At 41.2% G+C, this 21,923-nt stretch overlaps 1 protein-coding gene across 2 annotated transcripts in view; it reads left to right on the top strand.

Moving 5' to 3' along the window:
* The first annotated feature begins 2,925 nt into the window (after window positions 1-2,925).
* The window catches only part of TTC7B (tetratricopeptide repeat domain 7B), a 144,431-nt gene continuing 125,433 nt past the window's right edge, over window positions 2,926-21,923 (top strand). Inside the window, exon 1 of one of the 2 annotated variants that reach the window (XM_065063659.1) lies at window positions 2,926-3,223. In XM_065063659.1, the coding sequence (XP_064919731.1) occupies window positions 3,103-3,223 (121 nt within the window). In that variant the 5' untranslated portion in view covers window positions 2,926-3,102. The remainder of the gene's footprint in view (window positions 3,224-21,923) is intronic. The other variant, XM_065063660.1, reaches the window with a different exon arrangement.

Consider the following 21,923-nt stretch of genomic DNA (forward strand, 5'->3'; position numbering starts at 1 on the left):
TCTTTTGGAGTGAGACTTTTTGCACAACTAGTAATTAAGCTTCAAAGTCAGCCTATCAATAGCAATGATTGTTAGCATTGTCATTTATTAAAGACTAAGAATTAACTCCAAGGGATTTCATACAATAGTGAAAAATAAGTATTGTTTGTACATGCATACATTCCTTTCGAAGTATCCATTGTGCTTCCCGTTATTTGACAAGTGCAATATGGATTGAATCAGTTTGAAAGTAACAAAGAACAAAATCAAAAGGCCATTGTGAGGAAAAAAAAGAAAATGCTTTCCAGGTTGCTAGGTTTTCCTGAATTGTTTTGTGTATGATTTTAACTTTGAAATGGCAGTAAGGGCTTAATGGTTTACAAAATAATGTACATTCAGGGATGTAACTATTTTATCTTTAAAAAAATAAACTAATCTAAGTACAAAATCTCAAAATGTTGAAATATTTTGCTAAAGCATATTTCACTTCTTATATGACTGCATTCCTTTCTTTGAGGCTGGTGTGGCAGGTTTTATAATGTGGATGTGGTCAAACTGTTGATTTTGTGAATGTTCAGTCTCACTTCCCTTTAAATTGCATTTGGATACTCTCAGAAATGAACCAAGTGCCACTGAAATTATTTTAGCAATATTTTTATTGTCTGTTCTAAATTTTATAGATATTACTGGCTTGAGTAGGAATGGGGAGCTCTGCAGTTACCTCGTGTCACCGATGGTGTGATGTTAACTGAAAAAGAAGCCCTTAGATTCCAGTCAAATTTTTGCTTCTGTAACGTTTATGAGTTGTGCTCTTCACTGTAGAGAAATTACTTCTCATGTTAATGCATTTTGGCCAGAAAATTTTGGCAAGTCGCATTTGAGAAAATGGCAGATTATAGCAGGAATTGAATATCATTGCTTTAAAATACAAATATTTGAATTGCATCTCTGATCACTTGCAATAGAATACATTTAACATCTTAATAGGCAGTCAGATGTTGATTTGAAAGATAAGGAAATGGTAAAATAAGGATTTGTGATGCAGAAAAGTTTTTTAATATTGCCTTTTTAATTCTATTTTACACTTTGTGGAAGTAAAATAAGCACTTTTATACTGTCTTCTGTAACATTATATTTACCTCATGTAAGCAAAAAATGCTTTATCACATATTTCTCCTTTTTCTTTTGTTACAGTAACAAAGCTTCTTTCCGCTCCTGCAGTACTCCACCGTGTTTTTTAAACACTGTTATGTTCTGCTACTGTTTCTATTTCACTTTTTAAAATGTGAAGTATACTTTGTTTGAAATTGGGCTGTAACCTGAAAGTGCTATAACAGCAATTTCATAAAAAGGCAGGATACAGTATCTGAATGTTGTGTTTTTGTGCTTTCAATGGCACCGGGAATGAAAAGTAAATTGGTTGAAGCACCGAGAGACATCTGATACCTATCATAGGGTTGCAATGGCTGTGATGGCCCAAGGATAGAAGCAAAGCAAGGTTTGTAGGAAGTGGATATTTATGACATTGAGGATACAGCTGGGGAACACACGGACAAGCTTTTGGTCACGCAACCCTGGGTCCATTCCAAAACAATTAATGATTCAATAGCAATTATTGATTTCCCGTATTTAAAAAGGTGCGTCCTTTTCCTGATCTTTCAGTTCATAATTGAAACCAAGCAAAACTTCAGAAAGCACCTGTCCTTGGTATGTGTCACACACACACACACTACATAATTATTTAGAAATTCTAAACAATGATGACAACTCTACCAATGCCCATGTGCATGTCCTGTTTACAGTTAACTGATCTATTTATTTAACAGCATATAAAGGTGACTGGTGATAGTTTTGTTCACCAAGAGTTTGGTGATCATAATTCACAAGGTTTGGGGAATAAAATGTATTGTTCTTAAGAGTTATGAAACAATTATTGACTTGTCTCAGGCTGGTAACGTTACGTTTGCCCAAATTTGAATTCTAAGTTTGTGATCTTGATGTTTCTGAAGACTAAAATGCACTAGATCCAGAGGAGAGCAATGCATGTAACAGCAATAATAACACCCATCCTATATTTTGAATTTTTAAACCAGCAGACAGATAGTCATCCTCACAAACTCAGCCAAGTATCTCTTGACCTTACTGACCTCTCCTTTCTGGGGATAAAAAGCATTAATTATACAAGTTTGCACTAATACCCAAGGATGTGAAACAAAACATTTACATTACTTCAATTCATATTGTGTCTAATGTAGCATATTACACTGCATGTCACAAACCCTGTTCTGTCTATGAGCTATATCCTTATTTTGGGAAAAGTGAATAGCAATATGTGAGATTTTTCTTCAAGTGTGGTCTTGGTCTTTTTGCTATATTTTCCAGTGAAAAATCCCTCCTGGCAGTTGTGTTCTGAGGTGTATATACGTTTGTGGAACTGGCGCATCACATACACATGCATGAAAATTTGAAATTGTTTCAGCTAGTGTTTTTATTCCATCCAAACCCTGGAGTGAGTGTGGATGAGCGATTTGAAGGTGGGGGAAGAGGCGACTGCTAATGGTCAGGAATTATGTGTATCACACAGAATGATGGTGTATGTTCTTCATTAGCCTCTGGAGGAATGACATTAGATGAGCTGTTGTTTTTTTGTGTTGTTGTTTGTTGTTTTTCTCCTCGCCCCGCAGGTGTAACTGGGCAGATCGTTTCAAAGAAGCAGTTCCTGCCGGTGGCCGCAGGAGCCCGGCTGTACCGGCCCTTCCAGCAGCGGAGCCGCATCACTAGCTAGCTTCCCTCCGTCCGTCCGTCCGTCCCGCCCTCCCTGGGTGCCGGGGCAGCCGCGGCAGCGCCCGCCCCCTGCCGGACGGGCCGCCATTCCCGCGCAGCCCTGGCCCCGCCCCGCGGCCTGGCCCCGCCCCTCCTCGCGCTGCGCCGCCGCTGTCCGGCAGGTGGCGCCGCCGCCGCCGCTCGGCCCCGGCGCGGCGCGGGCCGCAGCCTCGAGTTCCGTCGCTCCGGTCGCCGCCGCTGCCGCCGCCCAGGCGCCCGGTGCCGCCGCCGTCCTTTCCCCGCCTCCTCCGGGTCGCCCCGGCCCCTTCCCCCGCCGGGGCCCATCGGCCCGGCCCGGCCATGGCCACCAAGAAGGCGGGCTCGCGGCTGGAGACGGAGATCGAGCGGTGCCGCTCGGAGTGCCAGTGGGAGCGGATCCCCGAGCTCGTCAAGCAGCTCTCGGCCAAGCTCATCGCTAACGGTGCGGGGCCGGGCGGGAGGCGGCGGCAGGCCGCGGCGGATGGCCTGCGGGGGGCGGCCGGCGGGGCTCCCGGGCGCCGGCTCCGGCAGGTGCAGCCGGGCGGGCCGGCGTGCGGGGCCTGCGAGCCGCCCGGCGGTGCCCGGGGGGGCTGTGGGGCGCGGGGGCCGCTGCAGGGGCGGCCCGGCCGGCGCGGCCCCACGGAGCGGGAGCCCCAAGGAGGGCGGCGGGAGGCGGGTGCTGCCGAGGGCCTGACCCCCGTGTGCGACCGCCCCGGGAATCGCCCCCAGCCCCTCTGGAGACGCGGGGAGGCCGCCTTTGGTCCGGCCGGCAGCGGGGCCCTGTGGGTTTACATCCAGAACTGCTGAGCAGCCTGATGGTTTGTTGTGGGTGCTGCAGTTTTGCAGGCAGACGTGCTGACTGTGTGCATGGAGCCCTGAACGTCCTTCTGCCGTCTGTGCGCAGCCGGAGTGCCTGTGCACAGCGTATCGCATGAAGTCTTCTCTCCTTTTACTCCAAAGCACACCTCAGCGACATAGTGCAGCTCCATTTGTTTTCTTAGAAAAACTATGAATGGTTTGCTTCGTCCCTTATTTCTTGTGTGACAAACTTCTAGATGTTTATCTGAAGGAGGTGAAAAGCGGCGCTTCATTCTGAGGTACAGAGGTGCGTAATGAACAAGGGAGGTGCAGGGAAATTCCTCTCTTTGGCATGGTTGCCTTGATTCTGTGTGTGAGAAAGGACATGGGGATAGTGTCTGCCTCTCTGGTCTCGCTTGTCAGCTTCAGGTGAACCTAAAGATATTTTCAGAGATAAAACAAGTCTGCAGAGATAGAACTTGGGGTGGAGTCATAGGTGCTAAGTTAAACAGAGGATGAGGTGTAAGGTTGGTGTCACTGGGAGTGTGTTGCGAAGGCAGTGATGGCTTTGCACATTTAGGCAGAGGACTGCATGATTCAGGTTTACAGAAATACAAACAAAAGAGGAAAAGCCTAAATCAAAGTAAAGAGAGAAAATTTAAGAATGGATGGATAGGTAGGAGATAAGCTTACATGTGTTGGTCTTAAGAATAACCGGGTGGTGATCCTGAAACACACTGGTATTATACTAACTAAAAATAAACACAAGTGAAAAGGTGGAAGGTATTATGTTTAGTTTAAGGATGTGCTTCATTAAGTTATAGACTATGGACTAACTAGAGATCAGTTCAAGCAAGGGCAAATGTTTTTTGGCACTCTGGTTGAGAAGAATGATCTTCATAGTTTTAAGATGTACTAAGGTATTTCAGGCAGGTGGGGAGGGCGAGGCAGATGTTACTGGCAGTTTGACTTAAATTTCTGTGACCTGACTACTTCTTACCTAACTGAAGCATATTAGAGAAGATTATACAGTCTGCATAACTTTGCACTTCGGCAGTTTTCCTATTATGGTATCTTCTAGGTTCTGTACCAGTCAAAATACGAGTTATCGGAGCATTTCCTGATCTTTAAAACATGAGAAAGTATCAGATGCAGATTTGTCTCTTTCTGATAGCACAGGAATAATTAAATCAATGGCCACGGCTCCCAAGCTCTAGCTGAGAACATAAACAGTCAGTAAGCTAAGTGATCATACGGGGCTCTCTTTTTGTAGTGGAGGAATACAGGAAGAGAGTAATTTGTATAATGAAATACATGACCCTGCTGTTGAGTGTCTAAAACTGTGGGTTTGTTTTCTAGATCCTGGTGTACCTTAACAGGTTGCGGGCCAAGCTTATCAGCTAGTGAGACTGTGAAGAAGAGGCAGTTTGTCTGTTCCACCTGTGAAGATAGATGAGAACTGAAACACACTCTGATGCATATCCCTGTTGTTAGTCAATCTGAAGTAATTAATTTAATAAAAAGTATGCAGAACTTCACAGCTTCCTTCTGTAGTAATGTTCAGTTCTAGAAATCAGCTAGGTAATAGAAAACAAAAGTTCTGTTTTTTGGTTGAATGTGCAACAGTATGTCATAGGAATGATTGAGATGTGTGAGAGAAGGAAAAAGAGGGGAGAGGATCTTCATTCTATCCATACATTGGTGTGCAGGGAATTAGAGAATTGGCTACGACTTGAATGCTGGAGCATTTTAACTGAGGATAGCAGCATTGCTAGGAATATGGTTTATTGCTCTTCGAACACAGGTGGGAAGGGATCCTTTAGGGAAGCGCTGTTGTAATCTCTTCAATCTTGCACTATTGCAAAATAATAGACTGTTACTTTACCGGGCCTTAATTATACCTCCTCTTTGGAAATGGGCATTAGAGAACTTGACAGAAATTTTAATAGGCCCAATTATTGTTTGGGCTGTCTTGCACTGATATAGTATTTCCTGTTATCAAGTTCCCATCCCTTGAAGCTTGCAACCCTAATTAGATGAAAGAAGAAACAGCAGTAACAGCTACCAGGATGAAGGTCTGTGTGCATGCATAAGGCAATAGTATATACTTGCACAACACTTGAGAGGTGCAGTATTTTAAGTGGACTTGATTATTATTGTATTGTTTATTCTGTTTTGTTCTGCTAATGGGTCCTATTTACTCCCTCACAGAACTAGGATTCTGCACAACACCTACCGCTGGCTCAAATATAAATGACAGTTCATGTCAGATTGTGGATGCACAAAAACAGCACTTACTAGAACCAATTTTCTTTATCTGATGGATTGTATTTGAAAGGCTTTGTGAGCTTATTGAGCTTTAAGATAAAGAGGGAAGAGAAATGTTGATGGATTGGTCACTGCCTTTGCTATTCTATAAGTAATAGCCACAATTTGTATTGTGGAAAATATGGGCTCTGTGTCAAGCCTGTGACTTGCATTGTTTTTCACAAAATGTGGACAGATGAAAGAAGGGTCTTGAACCTAACTCAGAATTGTTAGGCAGTTACCCAGTTTGTATTGCATGTCTTTCCTTCAGAACCAGGACTGGGCAGCAGTGGTAGGATTTATGCCATGTAACACAAATCTCTGATCTCTTGCTTCATCATCAGCACTCCCATAAAAGATTGGGTCAGAACTGTTGCGTGCAGGTGTGGTGGGTTTGCCTTGGCTGACAGCAAGTGCCCACCCAGCTGGTCAGTCTTTCCCCTTCCTTAGTGGGGCAGAAAATAGGATGAAGACAGCGAGATCACTTACTAGTTACTGTTGTGGGCAAACCAGGCTTGACTTTGGGAAAATTAAACTTGTTACCAGTTAAAATAGATTCAGATACTAAGAAACAGAAATACAGACGTGAAAGCAACACTCTTCCTCCCCCCCTTTCCCAGGCTCAGTGTCACTCCTGTGCCCTTCCCCATGCAGTATGGTGGGCAGAGGGGTCAGAGTTGGTGCGAGGTGGCGTCTTTCTGCTGTTCTTTCTCACGTTATTGCTCCGCTCTGGCGTGGGCTCCCTGCTGGCTGCAGTCCTTCAGGAGAAACATCTGCTCTGGCAAGGACTGTCCATGTGCTGCAGATCCTTCAGGGCATGTCCACCTGCTCCAGCCTGGGTCCTTCCCAGACTGCGGTGGTGGATATCTGCTCTGGCACCTGGAGCACTTCCTCCCACTCCTTCTCTGACCTTGCTGTTCCCTTTGGTGTTTCTCACTCCTTTTCATTCCCTCCTCTTCCTTGTGGTGTTTCCTGCCCTTTCTTAACTCTACTTTCCTAGAGGTGCTGCCAGCTTCCCTGAGAGGCTCAGCTGGGTCTGCTGTGGGTCTGTGGGAGCCACCTGGGCCTGGGACAGGGCGGTCCCTGGGCTCTTCCCATAGGGGCAACCCTGCAGCCCCCGCGCTTCCAGCACCTTGCCCATTACACCCAGTACAGCAGGATTTACAAAAACTGTAGCAGCTGGCATAGAAAACATTGTGCTGATCTGAGGTTCACGGAGATGTGGTCCTTGGCTAGTCCGTAGGCTCTTTGGTTGCAAGAAAAGGTGCTGTCCTCGAGTGTTCGCATCCTGAGTATCATTTCTCAAATGAAATTGAGACAACCCCAAAGTTCCTAGAATTGAAATCTTAAAGTGGCTTTCAGTAATGAAACTTTATCTGTGTTTCAAACTCGTTTAACTAACTGAAAAAAGGTTTCTTCTAAGAAAATAATCGGAACAAATTTTGATTCTATTTGTTGAGTTTTGTCTAACATTGCAAGTGAACAGCATGGCGGTGAAGCATGGTCGTGAGAGCCAGCAAATCTCCAAGTACAAAATTACTTGTTCATGAGTTATTGGAAGAGTTGTTAAGTGTCTGAAATTAATGAGAATTTGAAATCCTGTTTTTTTTTTTTTTTTTTTTTTTTTTTTTTGTTGTTGTTAAAAGCTTTTATTTTTAAGGAGATCTGTAAAGTTGTTCTCAAATATTGAAAAATAAGACTTATGAAATACCAGTGCTGATTCTTTTTCAGTAAGTTTATCAAAACATGTCGGTCTTACAGGTGACTCATATATTGAAGTGTTCAGGTTTATGAGGATTGTGTTTTGAAACCTCTTTGCAACAGTTCTAATGAGAGCGTTGTGTCATTCGTAGCTCTGGGAATTAGGATTCTCAGGGTGCCTGGAATTTTGTGGTGTTTGAATGGTAATTTTGGAAGCTAGTTAGTGATCGCATTTTAAAGGCAATTGCAAGTCTGTCATGAATTTTTGGTGAATCAGTAGCAGCTCGAAGGAAGCGGTTACAACGGACTTCAGTATGAAGGTTGTGTGTACTCAGAGCACTCTCGGGACATCAGTGCTCTAATGTTTTCTTTCCTCCCTTTGGAAACACAGTGAGGAAACCTTAGGCCAGTTCAGTGGCAAGCTGAGTGGATAAAATAAAAGATCCATGAATTTCCACAGGTGTTTCCGGCCATTCATTGTTGCTGCAATCGGAACGTGACCTTGCTCAAGTTCAGTGAGACGTATGGCTCTGTCTGAAAAAGCACCGAGGAGGTGAATTTTTATAGTTCAAGTGAGGCAGGGTGATGTAGTTGTGTAGAAACCTTAGCCGGTGTGAAATATTGCATTACCGTGGGCAAAGGACGCGTGCCCCGGAGGTTCGCGGATCTATACACTACCAAGAGCATTGTGACATTGCCATGAAAATAGAACATTACCTACAGGTATCAAGTTTGCTGATGGAAATACACCAGCCTTTTAACGCACTGCTTTCTTACCAGTTTAATTTCTTACTGCCATTACTATCCTATTTCTTCCTGTTGTTTCTGTGTGTGATCTTTTCTCTGACTGCCTTTCCTCTCAACACTTTGTCTCTATAGTTCTTTATTCTATATTAGATTTCGCCTTGCAGAATGAGGGAGCTGAGAGGAGTTAGGAGCAGAGTAGAAAAACCAAATGGTCAGGAAGTATTTTACGTGTCTATTTTTTGTTTGTCACTTTCTATACTGCTTCTTTATCTCTATATAAGTAGGATGTGAAAATAGAAACATCTTATCAGTTTTCATTTGTTTTGCTCCCTTGTGAAATACAAGACCTCAGATGTGTGGTTAAAGCTTATCCTCAGAGTAAACCAGGGATTTCTAAACCTCTTAGGACTCATGCCCTACTTAGAAGGTGTTTATCAAATTTGTTTGGTTTTTATACACACAGCTTGTAATGCAATTTTTACGTGGAAAGCTTTCCGAAGAGATCTACCTCTCTAACAAAAAAGTTTGCAGACCATCATGTAACATGCCTTTTTGCATTTCCACAAAGGTGGAAATGAAGCACTCTCTTAATTTCTTATCTTTTTTCTTTTCCTTCTGTTGTGTTCACTATCTTATTTACAGAACAATTGTACTAAGGACGCACATTTTTCTGAATGAAGACCAAAGATTGTGACAGTACTAAGATGTGTTGCCTTATTTTTTTGACTGAGAGCTTTATTTCTTCAGATGGCCAGAGGTGTTACAACAGTGTGAGTGATGATGTAGATCTGCTGCTTGTGTTCCAACTGTCATCTGGAAGAGGAAATGCTAGCGTAGTCAAGATGGTTTCACAAGTAACCAAGCTGGTCTATCGCCTTGCTGCTATTGCGCAGAGGAGTCTTTCTTCCTACCTTTACTCAAGCTGCTCCTTCTTTATGCGTTTTCCCCCAGATACATGTTCCTGGCATCTCCCTCCCCCCAGAGGTGGCACTTGCCGTGCTGAGCCAGCAGAAGACTCTCTGCTCCTCTTTCTGGGGTTGGTTTCTGCTGGCTTGCTGAGCTGATTTACCTCCCCCAGGGCTCTGAAGAGTAGTAAAACAGCTGGTGGAAAATGAACAGGGGCAGCAGCCAGTGATGGGCAAAGGCAAGGGGAACCTTCTTCTCCCGCTGCGAGGAACCAATTGGTCTGAGTGAAATTAACTAAGTACTTCTGGGTATTTGGAACTTATAGCTGCTTACATTTATAAGGATACTTCCATGTATTATGAACATAATTACTTTAGAAATCAGGCATTTCGCATATTAATGTTGGGTTGGTTGCACTCTGTTGCTTTGTTTAAGACTTATAAGAAGAAATGGTAGTCTGACTTTTCAGTGTATATATACTGGTATATGTCTGTATTAGAGCTGCTCTAGGTTCCTTTAACCTGACTTCAAGGGTTAAAGGTTAGCGTTAGCTTTTCTGTAAGGAAATAAGTTCATTAGCATAAACTCAGGAACATTGATACCACTTTTGTTTGAATTTGATTTGCATGGTAGTAAAGAAAGGGGCAGAAGGTCTTTAACGATACCCAATGTGGGCTGTTCTCCTTCCTGGCCAAATCTGGGCCATTCCTCCTCCCCCAAAATCTGTATTATAAATAATCAGATTTTAGACGTTGATGTTTAAATTCTTTGCAGTTTTCTCTGTACTGAATACTGTCTAACTGGTGATCTAATAAATAGTGACTGAAGACAATAATATGTAAAAAGCAAAGTGGCAAGATGTTGAAATAAATTGGAGTGAGGATGTCTGGCTAATAGTCCTGTGTTTGTTCCTAGCAAGACCTTTTATCATTGGAGAGCATTTGATCTCTGCTCCAGGCTCTGGGAAGGAGTGCTGAATCTGGGCATGTCTCTGGTGTCAGCAAATGTGTGGCAGAATGCACAGCGGCAGTTATTAGTAAGCTACTCTGATCAGAGATGTTATCAGTTGCTCTCTTGGTTCAGGAGGTGTTGCATGATGCTCTGCAAGTTCCCACCTCACCGATGATCTGTGTATGATCGACACAATTCCACTCAAAATGTGTATTCACAAACAGAAATCCTTTACTATAATCTTTTTATCTTCAAGAGAAGGGAATTCATGAAAGGTAGTGTTGTGGATTTTTTTGTCTTTCTTTAAATTAGTGTAGTTGTAAAAGAATTTTAAATCTTTTAAAGATTTTGCTACAGCTTTATAGTGTGTATGCTGTTTTTTCCATCAGGATCTTGATTCATTCAGTTCACAGAAGACTGGCCTCTAGAGACAGAGCTCTAAATCTCAAGGCCAGAATCAAATATTTCATAAAATCATTCATTCTGTGTTTATCTTGATCAGTGCCTGCTGAATTATCACTTAAGAAATCTGTAATGTAGTAGGAAGAAGGCTGCCTGCCTTAAGCACCATTACTCAGTTTGTCATGCGGATTAGTACTCTGTAGAGGTGGCATTTTAACAACAATTAATCAACAACTCAGGTTTTGATACATCTGCTCCACAGCTGATGTTTCTGACATGTAACATGTAAAGGATGATAATGCAAAGGAGGGGCTTTGAAACGTGTGCTTGTCTTGTCTGGAAAAGAGGAGAGGATCAGGATCTGACCCTAGCAGATACTAGGAGTTGATTCTTTGATAGTGAAAGTAGATCCTGAATGTTAAGCTGCACTGATAGAATGGATGAAATAAAGGGGGACTTGTGTGTTACAGTATTTGGCAAATGCTGCTCTTCCACTGTTAAGTACCCTGTTCAAATGTATAGTCTGAAATTGTGTATTGTTGTTCTGCTTTGGTCGCTTCCTTGGCTGTATGGCTTAGAGCTTCCCATTTATTGGAATAAAGGAGTGGTCTTCTCAGCCTGGATGTGGCCTGCTGGGTGCTGGAGCCCTGGCGCAGGCAGCTCCTTGGGGAGTTGTGCAGAGGTGGAGGGTGTTGCCAGGTTTCACAGAACACTTACCCTTCCTCTTCCCAAAAGGTGGTGTAAAGTCTGCTGCTTTCACAAAAAGTGGTGTGAAATCCCCCTTGGCTCTAGATAAATCCCGAATGCAGCTCTTGAAAAGGTAACCAAGATAGGAAAACACCAACAGCTTCCAGGCCCTCGCCTATTTTTTCTGCAGTTAATTGTGTGAACAAGTTGCTGCTTATCTTTCTACGTGCCTTATTTCAAATTCAGGTTTGCCTGGGCTCAGCTTCCAGCTACACTTCTGTTTTTCTGTTTACCTTTTAATTACAGTCCCTTTACCTTAATGGTAATGGAGAGAAAACACTGCATTAATCAAGGCTCTAGTTGGGTTGCTTTAGAGCTGGGCTTAAGGAGAGGCAGAAGCGGGGAACCTACAGCTTTTAGGACAGCTGATAGAACTAAAAATGAAAAAAAAAATCAAAAACCCCAACACAATAGCAAAGTTGCTAAAAGATGATTTCTGTCTTAAAACTGCTGGTTATGTACCCAAGACAATAATCTCTGAAAGTGACAAGTGTAGGCTACTGCTTCTCAAGATTTACTTGAGATTTCCCAGGTGGAGCTAGTGGGGGAAGAGGATGAAAAGAGGCTGTTTTTTCTGAGTGACTGGCTTTATGAAATGGTTGAGAACTGCAAGATATCTTCTGGGGAACGAAGGCTCATCTGTGTGCTTCATCGGAGCTTTGGACCATCCCGTAGATATTTTAAAATGTCCCTCTTCTGACCTGACAATTAACCAGTGATTAATACAGAGAGATGTCCAAGGAGTGAAGGTATGAACCAAAATCTCTAGCTAGTGAGGTTTAGGAGTAAGGAAGTGTTCCTGGTGTATAAGAAGTCGCACAAAGTCAGGATATCTTCAATCTCTTATTTCTTCTTTTTTTTTTGCTAACTATTTTCTTTCCCTCCTTGGATTTCATTGTCATCATCTGTCAAGTTTGCACTGTGCTGCAATTTAGCTGTTGGGCAGTGCATGGCCAAGAGCCACTGTCCTCATGATGTGGTTTGGTTTTGCCTCCATCTAAATAGTCCCTAGTCTGTTGTTGTTGTTGTTAGTAGTGACAGGAAAACTGGTTTGTCATTTGAGAAACAAATCGTGGCAAGAAGCAAGATTAAAAAGAACTTCTAGCTATCACAGCATGTGCTTTTCCTGTTCTCCAAGCCACTCTTTGATCTTCTTTGTAACCTAAACAAAACATAAATGGAAAGAAACTAAATTTTGATCACTTTCCCTCAGTGCAGTTTCTAGAACTGTTCCTGGTTAAACACCCAAAGTTGATGCTTATCCTATTTCCCACGCTTAATGATTTCCAGTCTTGGGTATGACCTGCATTCTTATTTCTTGGTTTTATATTGCGTTTGACTGAATGGACCAAGTTTAACCCAAGCACAAACTTATCAATAATCTAGATGATACACTCTGGCTGTCCTGGTTTGATTATTATGATTCTGATGGTCTTAACGTTTCACAAAATTTGGGAGCTCAAATATAAAAAAAAACAACATAAAAACTATACAATTTGAAACAATTGCTGCAGTTTTCTGTTCTTCTTAATATGTGCCCCCATAAAATAAATTTCTGTAGTAGTGGTACTTTGGAAGTAGATTTGCCTATACATAAATAGTCTGGAAAGCCTACATTTTTTTTCAAAGCCAGTTTTGGCTGTCAGGCAGGAAAATCACCTAGATACTGCAGAGGTGCGCAGTAAAAGGGTGCCATGCCCTCTGTGTACTTAAGAGGCGGAGGAGTGAATGGCCGTGTATAATTAAAGGCATTAATAAGTACAATTAAGTTTCTCTGAGGAGCTGACTCTGTATTTTCTGCCTCTGGTTTTACATGTGTATCATCTGCATCACTTGGCAGCCTTTCTGCCAGTAGTGCCTGTTGATCCACAAGTGTTCTCTTGCTACTCTTTTACTGTCCCCAGAGACCTGACTGGACAAGATCATGGGTGACCTGCTCCAGTTGATCTTGGCAAGAGCAGGGGTGTTGGACTGGATGATCTTCAGAGGTTCCTCCCAACCTCATCCATCCTGTGAATTCTTGCCACTTACCAGTCAGTGATGGAATCATAAGGGACATCTGTATATCCATATATTGTTTTTCTTTGATGTAAACCTTGTATAAATCTAAGACAAGTTTTAGCATTAATTTGAGTAACTTCTAGTCAGAGAACTGGAATGAGTACTTGGGGGCTTCTGCTGATATTCCTCTTCAGGTACAGCTGATGCTCTTCATGTCTGTTACATGCATCATGAGCAAAGCAAATGTCTTTGTTTTAAAAGTATGGTCAACTTATTCCCAGTTGGAAAACAGGTGCTTCATGCTGTTTCTGCCAGATGAGTATGAAACAAGCTCTGGATCAGGGATTTCCAGACCCTCCTGTGGAAGAAAGCTCCATTTCAAAATGGTCTTCTTCTGTGGGATGTTGTAAGATTTTTGTCCTCTTCAGCTGTTTTTAATAGAAACTTTGCTCTGTAATTTTGGGCTAGGTACTATATGGAGTAATTGACCCCTTTGAGATCCTTCTTGCTGCATCCCACTCCTGGATAAAAATTCCTCTGTTTTTTAGATTTTAGGCATAATGATAATCCAACATGTTTTAGGAAGTCTGAAGGAAAAATCCTCTCAAGATAATGCAGCATGCAGCCCTCCAGGTATTCTGACTTTTCAGTATTACCTATAGAGAGAATAAGACTTTTAGGGATTGAGCAGGAGGAATTCCAAGCTAGTTTTGCACTGGGAAAATTTCAAGCACCAGAACAGAGATTACAAGGCAGGTCTCGACTTGCTGGAATCTTGCACGTCAGCTTATGGTCTTATTGGGATACTGGAAACCTCATATTTGTCCTCTTTACACCTTGACCCTTTCCTCCCCTGCTTTTTAATTTTTTGTTTTTAATTAGTATTTTTAGTCCTGGGTTAAGACTTTAAAAAAAAATATTATTTTATTTCTCTTTCTGGAATCTAGTACAGGGCAGGTGAAGCAGCAGCATCTTCTGTTCTTACACCTTCATGCTTCATCTGATTGATCTCACCTCATGCAGTATCTTCATTTGGAACTAATGATAACTGATCTTTTGGCTTCAATGGGTTTGGACAATTGTGCTTTTTAAGAGTCTGAAATACTGAAGATTTTGGTGGAGAGTGGATGAAGGGATACAACATGCTTCTGGATAGGTTATCTGCTTACTTACAAGGAAAGATTAAAGTTTGTTTTGGCAGTCACCTCAGATTCTGTAGATAGTTTGCTCTCTATTTCCTGTTCCTAAATACTTACTATTCAAATTCAGATCCTCAGGGCTTGAGCCTGAGGTTGAACCTCCTTGCTTAAATTTTGTGGCAGGAGATTTTATCCTAAGTCTGTGTATTTTTCTTGCAGCTGTGTAATTCAGAAGAGTGAAATAAAATACTAAAAATCCTTATTTTCATCTATGCCATTTGGTGTATAAGGAGGAAAATACTGATTTTTTTTTTTTTTTTTTTCCCCTTACTCTTTCTTGCTTTAGATGTTGAGCTGTTGAAGCTCCATAACATGTATGGGATCATGGACATTCTTGCCAGTGTGCCACAGCACACGTGGTGTGGATGTTTCATGTCACAGGAACTTCCTGTGTATGGAGCCCTGATCCCAGGAGCAGGGCTGTTGATAGTCATTGCCACAGAGGTGATAGCATTTATGTTATCTGTGAGAGGTATGTTTCCATTGTACCTTTCAAGTTTTTACTTGTGATGTTAAGAACACAACTGGAATATATAATTATCAGGCCCTTTTAGAAAATATTATATTTTCTGCGTTAATATTAGGAACACTTGAGAAACCACGTAGATAGTTGTGGCATAGATAACATAACCTTCAGTGTTTTGCTTTGATTTTTATCTAACGCTGTTGAACCACCACAGGAAAAGCAATAATTTAACAAAGCTGTTTTGTACCCCACAGAACAAGAAGTAGCAGGTTCATTAGTTCTGTTGAGAACACTTATTCTTCCTTGTGGATGTATCTTGGTGTACTCTGGAATTGAATGATCTCTTCAAGTCAGCTCTTGGAGAAGAGTTCTGCAGCAAGAGCTCCTTATCTGTGTTCAGTCAGTGGTGTTGTTTGTTTGGGTTTTTTTTAAGCTAGGTTCATTGTTGCCATTCATTCCTTTCTCTCTCCTTCTCTCTAAACTTACTTTTAGAAAGGAATTTAGAGCTAGATATTCCTCTTGCCTAGTCTGCTAACAACCCCTGGGTTCTTCAACAAATGGATAGAGGTTGACATTCATAAAAAACCTGATTATTTTGTATTTTAGCATGTGATTCAGTGGATGATTGAAGATGGACCATGGTTTTAAGCTAATAGTAATAAGCATTCCTCATTGTTCTTGACCCAGGATAAGTGAAGATTAATCCTCTGTTTTAATTCTCTATTTTTCTGTGAGAAGCTGCTTCAGATCCCAATAGTGTGATAACAATTTTGCTTCAAAAAGCAGGTGTTAAAAATCAAGTAGCAAAGCAGCTGTCAGGATATTTTTAGATGCTGTTTTACAAAGACATGACATAATGTGTGGGTTTTCTCGCACCATGTATTTATTCCAGCCATTATTCTCATTTTGAGGGTGGTTGGGGTTGATTCATATTGCAAAGAGGGGCAGCCATCTCTGTACAAGGTTCTTCTTAAGACATTTTGTATAAGCGTGACTAAGCTTTCTCTAAGCTGAAAGAAAACAGCTTGCATGTGTAGAAGCATCTGAGTTTTTGCTCTCAGTGCCAGCAGAAATGAACATTTCACCTAAAGCATCCTTCAGCTTGTCATGTAGTTCCACGGTGCTCAGACTTGTCTTTGTTTATAGGCAGAGGACATCCTGTTTGGCAGGTGGATTATTTCAGTGATGCTGTGATGTGGCAGAAACAGGTGGGAAAGGTAGGCTGTCCTTCCCCGGTTAGGAAATGGTTCTGCAATGCAGTTATGATAGAAGTCATCAAATATCCCCTAACTCTCCTAAGCAAGTGTTGTTGATGAACTCTTCGGCAGAGGTATGGATGAATAAGAGGGAGTCTTTCCTTTGCTCAAGAATTTTTATATTGATCCGTAACTACCTCAGTTTTCTAAAAGTGGGAAACTGGTCTTCATGATATTGAAACTGTTCATGAATGGTGTTGTTTTTTTTTTTCCATTTTTCTTCCAAAACATTATTTAGATTGAAAGAACACTGAACTTCAAGGTATCTAAAAACTTTACACTGTTTAGTTCTGTCTTTATAAAGTGTCTTATAGAACATTATGGCATAGGTCACTAATACTGCACTGGAAGAAAAGGAAAAGCAATTTATTCTCAAACATTACTTACATTATTTCAGGATGTCTTGAGGGATAGCTAAAACTGATTAAAAACACTGCTAGACCTATGGTTTTATAAATGTTTTTTTTTTTTTTCAGAAATGCCCATGTAATTGGAATTTTGTTCTGAGCACCATTGAGGCTTCATCTTACTGGCACAGCATGGTTGACATGCCTCGAGCCAATACTTTGTTAAATAAGTACTCTCTCAGTCATAATTTGATTTAAAAATTTGTTGCCAATGTCTGGCTCCAACTGCTTGACTTAGCAGATGAGCGACTCGGTAAATAAGAAAACCCAGCTTTGCAGTAACTTCTATGGTTTGCATTCTATGACTTGTTGCCTTCCAGTGTTAGTCCCCAGCAGCTGAGCGGGTGCAGCACTTCAAAGCCAGTCTGACCAGAACCGTTTCTCTAACAGTGCTGTGTATCATGAAATGTAGCAGGGAAAGGGTGAGTTGTGCTGTGTAGGGGTGACCTTGAAGAACAGCTTTTGTTTTAATCAGTTCTGTGTGTAAGTTGCAGCTGTTTTTTCATCTCCCACCTGTACTCTGACGGAAAGTGTGTGTAATATATGTTGCTGCACTGTGACTGTCCCTAGCTAGTGTATGGATCAGTAGTTTCTCCAACTTGCATCAATGATGGGAATAAATTACCTGGGTGCTACAGACTACTTTGATTCTCATCTTGAGGTCTGGATACCTTCAGTGTAGGTGCCATCATGAACTTAAGGCTTTTCTATTGCTTGTGTCTTGTCCTTAGAGACAATATATTTTTTTCAAGTCGTTGTCAGAGAATAAACTTATCTTAGGTTGGGGGTGGGGAGGATAAGAGGGGGAAGAAAGAGAGGCTAAATTAAATTTTCCAGAGGTGGCTTATTGTTTCTGTCCTCCTGCTTTCCCCAGTGTGAGAAATTCTGCTGTGTACAAGAGAGAAATAATCTTACAAACTTTCAGCAGAGTGTTAGATCTGTGTCTGTGCTTGTATGGTTCTCCTGTGGCCCCACAAATGGGTGAGAATTGGAGCTTTTGGGGCTGGTCTTCATCTTTCTGTGGTGCAGCTGTGGAGCAACTGGAGTATGGAGGGGAGTCTGGCAACATCTGCTCTTGCATGTACCAGTGCTGTTCTTCTGTTACAGGTAAAATGATTACTTTCTCCCCTTAGTAACTGGTGGTTTCAGCACCCATTCAGTTTAAAGAATCCTCATGCCTCAGGAAATGCATTTTCGTACCTAACAGGGCAATAGTTTCTTTTTTCCTGCTGTCTAACCTGTTCTTCAAGATATCTGCTAATCTACTGTAACCATTCAAATGAGTTTTTTCACATGCTTCCATGACAATTTTGCAGTTTGTATAAACAAAGTGTCTCTGGCATCTGGTGCACAGTCTAGCAGTGTTTTTACCTGTCTCTCCATAAAGATAGATCTACTGTATTTAGCTTTAATTAGGGAAATGCTTGTTACAGGAATGTGAGTCAGAAGAATGTTTGAGACCTACTTGAAGGAATGCATATGAAAGGAAAGGCATGTGTGATACTTTCTTCTTTGGCATGTTTGAAGTTCTGGTATTTGAGGTGTTGAAGAATGTCAGCGATAGACCTCACTCATTGCAAGCAGCCTTGATGATATTTCAGCTCCTGAACGAAAGCACTGATTTTTTTAATGTCATTTGAATTCCATGCTGTGTTTGACATTTGTGTTTCCTCAACCTTCTTTGGAAATCAAGTTTGCTTAGTGGAGCATTAAGTTAAATAGAAGGAAAGAGGATGTTGCTTGATAAATGAAATACTTTGGTTTTGATAAGTACAGATCAGGGAGGAAGTATCTGCTTGCATATTGCTTAAAACTTAGAGTAAACAGTTTGACATATTTCTACTCATTTTTGAGTCACCACTTAGCTGTTAAAATACAATTAGCAAAATTAATCTTCATTTTTTTTTCTCCCAAGTAGGACATTATTATGCTTGCTGACCTCAAGTATAATTTTCAATGCCTACTCTTTTTTTAATCACCTCTAAAAGAGGCTCATAAACAAAAATTGTGTACTCAGAACACTCTCTGGAGTCTTCTGAATATTGTTAGTAAAATGCCTGTGCTGAAGGGACCCCTCAGTGCCCTATTCTTTGCAAGGCAAATAATTGCATCCTCTGAACATGTTATAAGCACAGTTTTGTAAGTTTGAAGTGGGCCTCTGATCTCTGAGACCCTTTCACGCAGCACATGTTAAACTCTTTACGCCAAAGACTAATCTGCCTTGCATTGGTTTACAAAACGTGCTGTCTTTTCAGTGTGTGCGGTTTGCACTCATTAATTTCCAGAGAGATGGAGCAGTTGCAGAGAGTGCAATCCTACAAGGTGCTATATTAAACTATATTTGAGCAGGGTAATGTTGGTCATAATGTCTGACTTTACTATTTGTTTGTAATAATACTGTGGCTATATTAATGAAATGTGGAATTTGGAACGAGGCTGTAACAAGGGGGATTTGGTCTGAAATACCATGTTTAGAATGAGTCAATTTAATGTCTTGTTTAGTTTGCAGCTTGAAACTATGAAGCTATGCAAGCCATTGATTTTTATCAATTATGCTAAGATTTCTGTTTGAAGGAAAAAAAATAACATGCTGAAAATAAACTGTAACAAATAGATGCTGAGTATACTTAAAAAAAAAAAATCTAATTTTAGCGTATTGCTTCTCATGGAAAATTTGCTTTATTGCAGTAAGTGACAATTGTCTCTATCGTTTGTGCTTTTTAGTGAATGTATCTGTGCTTGCAGAAAATCTGTTGATATTGATGGAAAATTACTTCCTTTGAAAAGTCTTGTGAAGTGAAGCATTATGCCCTGACAGAACCGACTGTGTTGGGCAAAGGAAGCAGGTCTCTGACAGCCAGAGAGCTGCAAGAGCTGGCCAATGTCATTGCAAGGACACCGCCATATTTTTAAAAGGTCTTGGTGGTCAAGGATGATTCCTGGCGAATGGAAAAAGGCAAATATGGCCATTTACAAGAAGGGCAAGAAGGAGGATGCAGGGACTGCATGTTGATCAGCCTGACCTCAGGCCCTGGGAGAATTCTGGAAACCAGCTGTAAGGATAAGGAAGTGAATGGGATCAGCTGACGTGGGTTTATCAAGGACTACCCAAGCAGATAGCTTTTGATGAGAAGTGACTGACTGTATGGATGAAGTGGGGATGGGGCTATTGTTGGCTTCAGCTTTGTCTAGACTTTGGATACAGTTCCCTATAGTGTATCTGGTAACTCCATTGACAAAACAGGTGGCCTAGGAGGTGGGTGGAAAACTGGCTGCGCTCAGAGTTTGGATCACAGGTTAAAAAAAGAAAATCTGATCTGTGACATATTAGAAATGGGGCCTCAAGAGTTGATACTGCAGTCCATACTGTTTAATATTTTTCTTGCTAAAGTAAACGTTGAGAATGCACCCTCAGTCGTTTTGTGCGGGATAGAATAGGCCTTTCCTGAGACTGGCTGCTCGGTGCAGGTGGAGTTAGTGAGGAATTGCACTGAGTATCACTTAGTTTATATTGTATTCACATTTTATATATATATTAGTAGTAGTATATTAGTATTGTTTTGTTTTTTTATTAAACTGGTTTATTAAACCGCAACAACAAAATCTGAACCTTTGTATTTGTCAGAACTTACATTTACCTTCTCTTGTTGGTTTTGGAACTGTCCATTGGGTGTTTGAGAGGAAAGCATATCAGTCAAACTGTATAAGCTGGTCAACTACTTTGATAAGGGATGTGCAAATTCTGTGATTTACTGTTGCATGTCAAAAGGTACCATTTGCCATATGAGCACTGAATAGGTAAATAAAAGCATGTTTTGGCTGACAATTAGTGGGTAATAAAATTTTATTGTTGTACTGTAGCTGTATTATTAAATTGTAGTAATATTTTTTTAATTGGGAATTGTATGCCTTTAATATTTATTTGAAAGATACCAGGTAGCATTGTGGTTTGGTGTGGCTTTCTTTTTTTTTTTACATGTCTCTAAAGTAATGGTGTCTCATGGAGATACTTTGTTTTCTCCTTCCTTATCTTTCAAGGAACCCACATTTTTGGCTAGCGTTTGTCAAAGCTCTATCCAGAGTGCCTTGTGCTTGGGAGGATAAATTGAGCAGAAAGTGCACAGCTGAGGCAAAATGAAACACATGTGGAGAGACATAAAGGTGCTCTTCAAAGAAGAAAGTGCACATGGAAAGTGACACTTAAGATTATTTGGTTTTGTTTGATCTAGAGATGAGATGAGTATAGCTGAAACATCAGGAGAAACTTGGGTGGGTAAAAGGAATGGAATTGCTACTGGAAATTTGGGATTAACACATTTAACAACTATCGTCTGAAAGCCAGAAAACTAAGCAGGCTGGTATCCAGGCTGCATCTGTGGCGTGGTTTCATCTGTGGCTTCATCTGCATGCTGAGATCTTCCCCTTCTGCAGTAGTGTGTAAACAGGAAAATATGAGTGAATGGTGGTTGAGAACAAATAAATGTCTAGATTACCAAGGATATTTTTCCCAGAACACCAAATAAAAAACATAAGTGGAAAAATAAGGACTCCCTTGATACTTGTGTTGTTTGTCTGGTCTCTTAAACTCCGTGGTTTAAGAACCAGCAGTTAGCTGGAAGTTTTAAAGAAAAAAATTCTAGATTTTTGTATTTTTGTGTGATAAGACATATCACAGGACAGCACTGGTCCTTACATCTTACTGCATAATGGCATTGTCCGGGGGTTGTATACTAATCTGACTGTCATGAGACTGAAATTTGCTGTAGTTGAAAGGCAAGATAAGGCTGATGCGCTCATACTTCCCAAGGAAAAGCTTTTCCTCTACAGTAACACTGAGTTCTGCACATCTTGGACTTTCTGTCCCTTCCCATAGCCATTTATAGCATGGTGAGCACTTCTCTGTTTGCTTTTTGCCTTTTCCCTTTTAAAAAATATTTCATTTATTGGTAGTTCAAATTTGGGTTATTCAGACATCGTTTGCAAGATGTCATCTGGTCTTCTCAAGTTCCAGATAGTGAGGTGACGACTTTTACAGCTCTCTTCTCACTAGAGGAACTACTCGGCATGTTTCAGTAAAACGAGTTCAGTGGTTCTGCATAAGGGTAAGGTAGAGGATTTCTTTCTTGGGTTTCAGCAAATATGTTAGCTGCAGGTTTGCTGGGCAGTCTGGTATCACATCCTACCTTCATGTCTGAGAAGTGGTGATTTGCCTCCTAAGACAGAGGAGAATGATGAGAAATGAATGGACTCTCAT

Source organism: Columba livia, chromosome 5 (assembly GCF_036013475.1).
Source record: "Columba livia isolate bColLiv1 breed racing homer chromosome 5, bColLiv1.pat.W.v2, whole genome shotgun sequence".
In the NCBI taxonomy this organism is placed as follows: domain Eukaryota; kingdom Metazoa; phylum Chordata; class Aves; order Columbiformes; family Columbidae; genus Columba; species Columba livia.